Source organism: Nuphar pumila, chromosome 3 (assembly GCF_984573655.1).
Source record: "Nuphar pumila chromosome 3, dmNupPumi1.hap1.1, whole genome shotgun sequence".
Lineage (NCBI taxonomy): Eukaryota > Viridiplantae > Streptophyta > Magnoliopsida > Nymphaeales > Nymphaeaceae > Nuphar > Nuphar pumila.
This window is the reverse complement of record NC_143251.1, coordinates 117407895-117420264: the sequence shown is the minus strand read 5'-3', so window position 1 is coordinate 117420264 and position 12370 is coordinate 117407895. Positions and strand designations below refer to the sequence as shown.

The following is a 12370-nucleotide window of genomic DNA, read 5'->3' as shown; positions in this document are numbered from 1 at the left end:
ATACCCTTGAATAATATACCCTCGAACGTTTTCTTCTGTGATGGTTGCCTCGGCCTGTGTGTACCCGTGGGATAAGAAAAGATAAACAATAATTAGAACAGCTAGGTATCACAGTGAGGGGAGTTACTAAAGAGACAATTTCATATTCTTTCTAACACGCTTTATGTTCTGAGCGCGCGATAAAATGCAAATCCTGAAATGTGTGGATATGAAGTAATTGAATTCATATTGTGACTATTACCTGAAAGTTGTGCATGTTACTCTTATTGTTGTTGCATAAAAGCTTTACTTACTTAATTATAGCTGTTGCATAACCTGCTTACGTAGATATATGTCTGTTATTGCTATTGCATAATTTGTTTTACGTGCTTTGGTATATGCTAAAGATTCACACTTGACACTCACAGCACATGCTAGACACATGATATACCTGCGAGAAAAAAAACTTACAGTTTCCATACTTAGACGTGGTAGTCTAATTCCAATCAATTTACTAATTTTCAGGTAAAGAATAGGGTTTATGAGCGGCTGCGGGATGAGGCATCGGATCGAGATTTTTGGATTTATTGTTCCTTTTATGTTTGTAAAACTCTGATGTCATTATTCATTGATAAATGGAAGAAATTAAATGTGTTGGGTTTTCTATCCACCGTAATGTCTCGAAACGCCTAACCCCATATTGTTTTTTGTTTCCGCTGTTTTAAAAAAAAAATCAAATTTTGGGTTAAAATTTCAGGGCGTTAAACCAACATTCCGTACCATATAGTAAAGCGGGCCTAATAGTCGTCCTATAAGAGGGCTAAGTTGGAACCTAGTAATAAAATACAAATTGTGTGCTAAACTACCCTGGGAACCTACTTGACCTCGGGGATTTTACCCGTTTGGTGTATCCGCGGGCGATGGAAATTAAAAAGAAGAACTTAAAGTTGTGTCATTTAATAGGGCATGCATATGAAAAAAAAGAAACTTAAATGAAAGATAACAAAAGGAATCATGCATTGCGCATGATCATTCATTTTTCCTGGTATGCACTAGATCATGCATATTTGAATTGTTCTCTATATCATGACATGATATGGTGGTGGTATATTATTTACTTCTTAAAAAGCATGCTGAAAGATCTTGTTACTTAGTTCTTGTATATGCTCATGCATTATTGTTTCTTCCTGCTTAGCATATGTAACTGGTTGCATGTATGGTTATTTAAATTCTGCAAATTGTTATATCTGCACTCACTCAAATCATTACATGAAATTTTATCCATGTTCTTTGTCTCACCTGGTTTCTTTAGAAGTAGTTGTGCTCAAAATTTCGGTTCTGACACTCTACTTTGTTGGTGTTTCACATGATATGGTGAACAGTGAGGTAGGACTGACTACTGGGAATGGATGAGAGTCATACTTAGGCTTGACAGCTTTAGCAAGGGACAGAGTGGCTCTTTCTTCAATCTTTCTTGCATTTTCAGTTGTTGCTTTATTTTCAGTCGAATAAAACATTGTTTCTGAAATTTACTCTTATTCATAAATAAAGAAATTGTTTTGGTTCGTATGGATGATGGTTGTAAGTTCGTTTGTGGTGTTTGGGCTATCCAGTTGGAATTGGAACTGTCAGGACCCCGGGTCTCTGAGAAGTTTTTCGTACTGTTTATATATATATATATATATATATATATGTATATGTACACACTCTGCATTTTCAAAGGATATGAGTTGGGGTCATTACAACTCCAAGCAATGGTCCAGAACCGAGATCATAAGGTCGATGCGTTGGTTTGCAAAATCACCAACCTAGGACGATTTGATAACCCTCAAGCCCTCCCAGGGCTATTGTACCCCGATGCATGTATGCTTGTGAGAAAATATGTTTATACATGCGCGTCTAGATGAAAATCTGTATAAGCATGTTATTGGTTTATGAATCAATCCATACCTGAAAATAAGCTTGCTTATACATGTATACTTAAATATGAATTTGTATATGCATGCATCCTGAACATGAATCTGAATATGCATGTGTATCTGAAAACAAATATGTATATTGGAAGCATTTTCCTTCCCTTGCGTTTGCTAGGTTGACTGGCAGCCAGCCGAGCTGGGCTCGTCTGGGCAAGCCCAGCACCCTAGTTGGATGTGCAAGGGTGGGTCTGGCAGCTCTTGCCAGGCCCTCACAGACCCTACCTGGCCCAGCCCATGTGTTCTTTTAATATATATATATATATATATATATATATATATATATATATATATATATAGAGAGAGAGAGAGAGAGAGGAATCTGTATCAAATGAAAGACAAAAAAAAATTATGATAATAAAAGTTTTTTTTTAGTTTTCTGCTGGTCTGCCAGGCCCTGACAGACTTACCAGTTACAAACTGGGCTGGCTGGCAGCCCAACCGAACCAGGTTCAGCTGGCCTGCCAGGCCTTGACAGACCTGCCAGGCCCAGCCAAGCAGACCCTAGCAAGTGATTTAAAAAAAAAATCAGCTGGGATGGCTGGCAGCTTGTACACAGGCCCGATCTGGAAATGTGTAGGGGTAGACAGACCGGCCGACTGAGTTCGGCTGAGCTGGAGCCGAGCCCCAGCCGACTGGGGCGACTGGGTGCAGTTAAAAAAAAATGTTTATGGCAAATCAATTTGCACTTTTGTGAAAAAAATTTCAAACTATGTATACTCAGTTTGTAATTAGACAAAGGTAAAAACAGTACATGAAGATTTTCAGTTCTTATACATTCTTTGTGTTTGATTGAACCCGGAACAAAAGATTAATTTGGCATGTAATTTCCAGATTTGCTATTAGTATTAGACTTAGCCTTATGCAAATGAATGGGGTTTTCACATGCTTATACTTGATATATCATGCTTGATTCAGAAGTTATTGCAAATTTACCTTCATGCGCATGTGCAAACTTGAAAAATTGTGTGTTTTCGGCATGTGCATAATGGCATGACTGTTTACGTGATTACTTGAGATTATTCTTTAATGAAAGCATATAAATGGCGTGATTTTGTGAACACACGCATATGAATGTTTTCATTCATGCACATTTTTAATTGGTACGTAGGAATGTGCAGTGACAAGCATGTGAAATCAAACTTGATATTACTGATCTAATTGCATGTGGTCCCATAATGAGCTTCGCATGTTGATTTAAGAACTTGTGTTACTAATTTTGCATGTTGATTTGTAAAATAAAGAAGTTGAATTAATAACAAGATAAAAGAAGAGAACAATGTAATCTACGCTTCTTCGATGACCATTTTTTTGTGTGAGAGTCCTAGACTTGTGATTTTGGAGAACCGTGAGGATACTAAAACTTCGTGTGCATGTTGTACCTCTAACCCGATATTGAGGTTCACCTCCCAGCCACGATTTTAGGAAGATTCCGTCACTTTGTCTTGGGGTGTTGTGTAGACACAACTGTTGTTTTTGGTATACCAAGAAAGTGGTATCGAATGTTGATTTCCCTAGTGTTCCAACATTAGATGTTGATTTCTAATGTTCCAATGAATGGTGTTGATTTCTGATATCGATCGAGGGCTAAGTGTAGAACCTAGTAATAAAATACAAATGGTATGTTAAACTACAATTGAGAACCTAACTTGACATCGGTAATTGTTTACTCGTTTTGAGTATCTATGGACAACGGTAATAAAAAGAAGAACTAAAATTTGTGTGAATTTAATAGGGACATGCATATAAAAGATAACTTTGATAAAAGATAATGTATTCATGCATGTGCACTGAAATCATGCATATTCCTTTTATACATTAGATCATGCATATTTACTTATTTTCTTACTTGTGATGTATTGATGATTGCATGATATTTGCTCTCTATTGCATTATAAATGTCTTTATTGCTTAAGTGATGTTCCCCATTGATAATAATTATTCTCTTTTGCTTACCAATTGTTCCATTTTGCTTGAACGATTATTTGGATCATAAATTTGTTATATTTGCATCCCTCTAAAATATTGCATGATTATTATCTATGTTCTTTTGTACTTATTTGATTCATTAGAGGGACATGTACGCAGGATCTTTGATTCTGACACATCTATTTTTGTGTTTTTACAGTCTTTGAGGTTCAGTGAGGAGAACCTTTGCGAATAGCTACGAGGGTTGCACGACTACTTGACTGTTTCTTCTTGGGACAGCGTGGCTCCACCTTTTACTTTATTTATATTCATTTGCTTGTGCTTTCAGACTATATGAATTCAATTAATAAAGTTAGTTTGGTTTGAATGATGGTATTACAAGATCCCTTGTGGTTGTGGATGTATTATACCTGTTGTTGATGTATTATACCTGCAAAGGCCTCGGGCCTTTGCAGGCCTTTGAGAATGTTTCCGTAATTGTAAAAAAACAAAAAAATCACTCTTTTCTACAGGTACGAGTTGGGGTCGTTACATTTGATGATGTCTAATTTAAGCTCATAGAGACACAAATGCTTCGATTTCATGATTGTATTTTGTATAATTAATCATTGCTTGATGTGATATGATTTTTTTAAAATTTTTGCTATTTTTATTGATTTTTCTTGACTTTTTTATTTCTTGAATATTTTTTATTAAAAATTTATGATATTTTACAATACAAAATGGTCTTAATTTGGGCCCAACTGATATGGGTAACGATACTATACTTACAACCTTGCCCTGGGCAAAAAACACCAAGTTCCCTCATCATAAATGTGATTGTCTCTCTAAGTTCTTGTCCAATTCTTATGTAAGTCACAAGACAGCAAGCATAGGCTTAAGGATTAAAAGAACAAAAATATTGTTTGGAACTGACATTGCCCTGGGAAACTTTCACAAACAAGAGAAGGAGCCGCATTCCATGCATGATTTCTTCTCACTCAAACCATCCCAGCAATTAACTCTACTCACATCTAAAAAGATATAAATTTAAACTTACTAAAGCGAGTCAGTGTCCCTCATAAATTTGGAAGTTTGTATGTATAGCAATTGTTAGATTTAGGTTTTTTGAGGTTCCTGGTTCTTGTAGAGAGAAAGAAGACAAGAGAAAGGTTTGGGCTGAACTCTCACGATTCCAAATATGGGAAAATAATGCTTCATTGTGACTATTTATATTCACTTTACACTAAAATACATCTTTACTAAAACACCCTTATTAATACAAAATACAAGAAGATTGATAAAAGGTATTTTAGGAACACAATATATAATAAAATACAATAGGGAACTAGGAGACGTGAACAGTAACATCATGAACACTGACGTGAGTGACATGGATCTGGATACCGACCACCTCAAACCTCACACTCTAACAGCAATGATATAGTTATGACAGATATGAAAGTGTAAAAATAAGTTTATGAGGCAAATACACATGTAAGTGCAAAAATACGCAAACAGACGTGCACATTAAAATGCATACTAGCACATATCAAATCAAGATCAGTGGCACTGTGGAAACACCAAAGAACAAGAACAAAGCAGAGTCTACACCTTACGTGTCGAACCAATATTGTCTTGAAGAGTCAACCCTTCCAGCTCAAAGTGAATTTCCTCTCCCTTTTCAACATGATTACCATATGCGTCCAACATCTGAAAAAACAATGTAAAGCCACAAAATACCATGTAACAAACGTTTGCACATTTCCATGTACACCATATTATGGGAAACCACCAATGTTTATCAATATAAATACATTATGTTCACCCGATGCAAGAGAATTTCCAAGAATATAACCATACATAAAACTTCACAAACTAGAACCTAAACCTACTCCATATGACCACCCTGATCCATAGCCTAGAAAATGGCCGAACCTAGCTCCAACTTATGCCTTCACCTGTACCATTCAACCCAGAGTTACCGGAAGCGCCTAGGCAAAAGGGGAAGCGCGCTTCCCCGAAGCGCGCTTCGGAAGCGCGAAACGTCGCGCTTCCGAAGCGTGAGGGGAAGCGTCCCCCTTTTTTGGGAAGCGCGCTTCCCTTTTATGGGAAGCGCGTCCCCCTTTTATGGGAAACGCGCTTCCCATAAATGGGAAGCGCGCTTCCCCCACGCTTCCCCCACGTTTCCCCCTCGCTTCCCCCTCGCTTCCCCATTTTTTTTCATTTTTTTCGCTTCCCCTCGCTTCCGGTTCGCTTCCTAGGTCGCTTCCGGTTCGCTTCCTAGGTCGTTTCCGAGACGGTTCGGAATTTTCTTCTAAGTGGTCCCACGCTTCCCCGCTTCCTAAATTTTTTAAAGTGCCTCGCTTCCCGCTCCCGCTTCCCGTATCGCTTCCCGCTCCCGCTTCCTCGACTGGTAACTCTGATTCAACCTCACCCGATACACCAACTCCAACAAGACTAAGCCTCGACTCAACCCCCATAATAATCATGTGCCTTGCTGAGCCTAGACATGACTGACTAGCTCTACTCCTAGCACTAAATAAATCATAGACCTGGCCTCAGCCATATCTACACATTCTGTATTAAGTGCTAAATGCATCTTAGACCTGGCCTCAGCCATATCTACTTATTCTGTATTAATGACCTTGTTACAGAACTTAATTTGATCTCTCCATATCAGGGCAGTAGCTCCCTATACAAAAATCACAAAACCTAAACCTTGAACCATGAAGATCCTAACCACTAGATCTAACCCAAATTGCACGATCTCCACTAGCTGAGCCCACTTATACTGACCTGGACCAATACCCACTCACTCGATTCCCTTCGCTTGACCTAACTCGAATACCTTGAAACCCCTCACCTAAACTAAGATCCTATCCTCTTCACATCTGTCCCAACCAAAGCCCTATTCTACTTGCATCCCTATTCTACTCCTAACCTGACCGATTCTGATGAATTAGCTCTAATCAGAGCCCATCATCCTAACTATGACCCTGGCCCATATCTCTCCATTATCATTTCCACCCCATTTAAACATGTGCATCTTGAAACACTCTCTAGACCATACATGAATACACCTGATGCGACCTGCTAGTACCCAAGATTTACCCCATAACCCAGATCCACCAACCCGACCTGGCCTAGGAACTATAACACAACAACCTGAATAGACCCACTTGACCTGAACCTAGATCTGCGTTTGACCATGCCCAATCAACCCACAAATCCTAGCATTGAACAAGAACCTTTCTAACCACCAACATATCAGATTCGACTCCATTAATTGCAATGAATTTAAGGGATCAACCCATGCAACCTCGGTGATCCTAGATTGGAAAATCCAATCCAAAGAGTACTGCTAACAGAACATGCATGTCATTTGGGGCCTAGTAAAGTTGACTCACTGATTCGTCTAGGTAACCATATGAAACTAAAAGACTCACCCTTATAAATATTACAACTAACAAACACATACACTTATACAGAATTGCACACTAGAAGTGGCTTCTTCCATAAAATTACAAAGCACACTTTGCGAATTTTCCTGCAATAAACTACCAAAATATCCCTTAAATCAACTGTCGCACCTCTAACATGCATCCACACATTGTGAATGAATAGTATCGTGAAATATTAGTACTTTAAAAACTATGTCATGCAAAAGAGATTTGGCACATAGATATGCCACTTTCATTAAACATATGACAACCAATGTGAAAAATCTCACCACCAGAATTCTCTTAACACTTTAAGACACCTTCTATTGCTTTTCTTAAAAAAAAACATAATTAAATTGACAATGGAGAATCTCATAATACATTATAAAACTGTTATCAGTTTATCTTGAAAAATGTCATTACACATAAAATTATAAACATAAAGAAAAATAGCAGGCTCCTTTTCTTCATTGAAAAGGTACATAGCGGAAGCTAGAATTCTCGATGTTACAAAACCATAGACTATTGTCATTGACACGATAATATTTTTCCTCCAAATGAATTGATCATATGAAAAAATAGATCTAGATCATTCAAATCTCCATTACGTCATACGACATATCACTCCGGAGAACTCACTTTTCTTCCATAATCCATTCTGCGCCTAGTTAATGTGATGCTAGGCTGCTTCACACAGGAAAGCTCTGTAGGACCAACTACCACAGGTCCTTCGCCCGGAGGGGTTTTCTGCACAACACAGAAACACTGGCTCCGGTATGGGGAAGCCCAATGAATGTCAAATGCAAAGCCCTGCACGACATTAATATTATATTGGCATACTCTCTCAAAAAGGAAAGAGGAGACCCCATTGAAGACAAGAGTGAGGTATTGACTATCCAATCCCTTCGAGAGATAGAAAGAACCATAGTAACAAATCTCCACTTTTTTTTTGAATTTCTCGTGAAAATATCATGACAAATTTCAAAGTGAGGAAATACCGAAAAAATTATGACATATTTAACGTCGCTTATATCAAATATCTCATGTGTTTATCATGATTTTCTCATAAAAAGTGTGATAAATACACTGCTATTCCTTTGCCGCTTTTGTGAAAAAAAAAGAGGCTTTAAATTCCCACCAACGTGGGAAGCGACGTTTAGCTTTTTTTTATTGTTTTAAAAAAGAAGACTTAAATGCCAATCCATGTAATGTGGGCAGGCAAGCTTACATTGGGAAAGAAGGGTGGCTCGCCCTTTTATAAGAGATGAGAGGACTTAGTGATGCAGACCAAGAAAACTCACCCATGCCCCAAGCATGAGTCCCCCTCTCACACGGTTCTCATTGGGTGCCTAGACCATTAGGCCTTTCTTTTTGGCTTTATTGTCTTTTCTTAATTTATGACATTATGGATTTGGGTTTGTTTGAATAAGATCTGAGACACAACATATGGTGACCCGGATCCATTTAGGGCAACCCTCTCTGTATAAACACCTTATGGGAGAGGGCCCCAACTTATGCACTGAATGTTGAGGCATTTTTTAGAATCATTCATTCTCTTCCTCCCAAAGAGACACCCCCTCTCACTCTTTCCCTTTCCCTCTTTCATTTTCTCTTTTTCACCATCTTTCCTTTGTCTTCTTGCTCTTGTCTTTCTTTCATTTGACATCTCTCCCTCTTTCCTTCCCCGCGTCTTCTTTCCTTTCTCCCTCTCACCCGCTTGCCTCTTTCCCCCTACTCTCCTCTTCCGTTCCTTTTCTCTCACCAAGGGAGCACACCCCTTGCATTGGGTGCCCCCTTGGTTGCCAAAGGCATTAAGCCTTTCTCTTCTTTCCCTTTAACGCCTCTCTCTCTCTCTTGCACACCTCTCCTGGTTGCAACATCCCTAGGGGCTCCCAGGGGTCGTATGTAGCTGGTGGTATCCATCCGACGAGGCGGTAAGCTTTTGAAGGCTCCACCCGGTGCGTACAACATGCCGTAGCTGGCCCGTGGCAATCGCAGCCCCCGATCTATTCCATGAGTGTGTGGGAGCCTCTCACATCTCTAGAGGACGTCCAAGAGTAGATCCGAAGGTCCAACAACCCCCACGGGCTTGTTTGGGTTGTTGAAGGACTCAGCACCCCTTACGGGAATCGGTAAGCCTCCTGAGGCTCCGTCAGGTGAGTAGAGCATACTGGAAGCACGTTTGCGCCTTGCTGCAGCCCCCACCATTGTGGGTGGCGTCCCTAGGTTTCCGTCTACGCGTTAAGACCCACACACTTGATCCAACCCAACATACATGTTTGGGAGGCTTCAGGATTCAAACATGTGATGGATGTCCTGCCGTACGTGCCGGATGACCCGATCATGCAAGTACATGTCGTATCTCAATGTTGAGAGTGTTGATTGCACAACTTAGCTTCCCAAATCCCTTCTATATGGGACTAGTCACATGAAGGCACAACCTGACTTTTCCTCTCATAACATTTGCATAAATGCATCTTACTGCTCATTACTAATCATCCAAATATATATATATATATATATATATATATATATATATATATATATATATATATATATATTGATTTTATTAACTTGAGATTCTCCAAAACAATTTCCCAAGAAAACCTCATTTTTCAAAAAACTCCCGAGATATTAATTTGTGGAGAATATCCCAGACGACACTGCACTTACTCGTGTTGTTATGCTCCTACAACCAGGCAACACTCTCTAAGCACGTTCTGACAGAGTCCACACTTGTCATAGGGCTTCCCATCGACATCCTTCCCAATTCCTAGCTAGGGGGGGATTCCTTGCATACTTTCTAGCACTACTCAAAAGCTACGGTCTTAATAAAGCAGTTAATATCAAGGAGAAACACAATATCATCAAAGTATAGTTGATTTTTGTGATCATGCATTCAAAACTAACATAAACAAGAAGGACCTCATACAACTACACAAGCCACCAGATCCAATACAATATCTATGCAAACATCACAAAACAAAGAATGTCACAAACAATTCACAAAAACATTCATCTACAAAATGTCTTTTGAATGTTCTCACCTCAAATATCAGTTCATGTATTACATCATCAGGGCGTAAGAACGACTCCATTTGTTGATTAGGTAGCAAATTTACATGACATAGAACACCGGGAAGGACTGTCATGCAGAATTGTTAGTGCATAGGAGAAACATGAGAGATATTACAATGACAAATCATAAGAATGATATTTGAGTGACAAATGTGTACCTTGGCATGGAATATGAATTAAGGATAATTTATAACGTGAACATATCTCTAGGATTGCTTCATAACGGGGTCTAATCAAATCCAAACTACGACATTCGATCAGCACATCCTATTAAAGAAATAAATACAAATCTCAAATCACAAAAACTCAGAAATAACTTTCACCAGCCAATAAGAGAAGCACCCATTACATAAATGATATCCACCTTAATCTCTAAGGTCATCTTATCAGATGAAAGGCATACATGTAGTTTCTCCATATTAGATAAAGTTGTTCCCGTTGCCCCTATCTTGATATATGACTCTGGAATACTCGTAAAAGGCATCCTATTAGAGTATATATCAAAACATGCAACTGAAAGATATTGAATGCACGAACCAACCCTGCAAATAGCAAAGTACACAAGTGACAACAATATGATCCAGATATCAAGCAAGCAAAATTAGGGAAAATCAGTAGATCTATTATAAATGCAGGTCTCATTCAGCATTATAAAAATATCAGTGACTTGGTTCAGATCCCTGAAGTGAGAATTCTAGCAAATGAAAGAATTCTTGCTAGGCCCATATTTCACCCATTTAAGTGATGTATGGAATGGAAAACTCATTCTGCTAAATTATCAAAAAGTAGAGCTATTTAAACCTTCAAAGGAAATCCCATTAGCAACTCCATAGGTGGCAATGATCATTAGTCATTTACAAATTTGTAATCAGATCCATCAACTAATGCACAAACAATGTAGTACATGCCTTACAGACAATGGAAGGCCTTTGCTGAATGGCATCTTCTCATCATTTAAGAGTTCCCATCTCCCGATCTCATTAGATGGCTTAACAAAAATGTTTATTTCTCGTCGCTTACAAATGGAAAGACTTTCACAAGTCTGAGATGTCTAAATAAAAGAAAACAACATTCAGCAATGATATGAAACCTTAAATTCTGAGAGAAATCATTGCATATAGGTTCAAAACTTACTAGAACAAGTTCTGGTTATACTTACAACAAAGAAGGAAAATGTGTAGACACCAGCATTGCGAAAACCTTCTGATATATCAGATCCATCCAGAGAAAATATATATAAACCATGAAGACCACATCGTGATGAAGATTTTGAACATTTCCTGAGCAAGAGTTTACTATCTTTCAGTATTTTATCTTCATCCAAGAAGGTAATTTCCATGGTCATTGTCAGATTACTTCTAATAATGAATTTTTGATCTAGCTCACTAGATGAACTAGAAACCATAAAACTTAGCGGCCTTACAACCGCAATGATTTCCTTCGGAGGAATATATCCAGCAAAAACATGGGCATCCTTCATAGGCAAAGCCTGAAGAATAAGAGGAAAAATGTCAAAATATTATAAGTTACTATAGGTAAACTAATACTCTGAAGAAGAACAATAGACCACATAAAGTAAAATACTCAAGACAATGAAAAAATTCTACTCACTCCATCAACTTCTAATTGCTGACACTGCTCAGAGTCAAGTATGTCGATCCTAGCAGGAGCCTTCTGTCTTTGCTTCTCAAGCTGATATTGCCAGTTAGCATCATCCACAACTTGGCACTGAGACATAACCAAGAAACAATGTGATGACTTGGAATACCAGTAAAACATTTCTCATATGGCATGCCTTCAAAAAGTATACAAAGACCTTCCCAGAATCGATCAAGCCAAGAGGGAAAGATAAAGATCCACGAATGTCTAAACTCGAATTCCCACCATTGACAACAAGCAGGCAACCATTCTCTTCTGAGCAATCCAGTGGCCTTCATAAAGATATACAATCATCACCATAAAATGAAAAAGAATCTATAAAGATTACTA

At 38.4% G+C, this 12370-nt stretch overlaps 2 protein-coding genes across 4 annotated transcripts in view; both read right to left on the bottom strand.

Annotated features, from left to right (window-relative positions):
* Positions 1-10897, bottom strand: part of LOC149843423 (En/Spm-like transposon) — a 150358-nt gene extending 139461 nt beyond the window's left edge. For 2 of the 3 annotated variants that reach the window (XM_089999786.1, XM_089999785.1), the window contains exons 1-4: positions 10746-10897; positions 10540-10648; positions 10351-10448; positions 5475-5573 (exon numbers count right to left, since the gene is read on the bottom strand). In XM_089999786.1, coding sequence (XP_089855912.1) covers positions 5475-5573; positions 10351-10448; positions 10540-10648; positions 10746-10865 — 426 coding nt within the window. In that variant the 5' untranslated portion in view covers positions 10866-10897. The remainder of the gene's footprint in view (positions 1-5474; positions 5574-10350; positions 10449-10539; positions 10649-10745) is intronic. The other variant, XM_089999784.1, reaches the window with a different exon arrangement.
* Positions 10898-11258: 361 nt separating this feature from the next.
* The window catches only part of GMI1 (gamma-irradiation and mitomycin c induced 1), a 143741-nt gene continuing 142629 nt past the window's right edge, over positions 11259-12370 (bottom strand). Inside the window, exons 22-25 of the mRNA XM_090000911.1 lie at positions 12198-12312; positions 11993-12109; positions 11541-11870; positions 11259-11432 (exon numbers count right to left, since the gene is read on the bottom strand). Of these exons, the coding sequence (XP_089857037.1) occupies positions 11259-11432; positions 11541-11870; positions 11993-12109; positions 12198-12312 (736 nt within the window). The remainder of the gene's footprint in view (positions 11433-11540; positions 11871-11992; positions 12110-12197; positions 12313-12370) is intronic.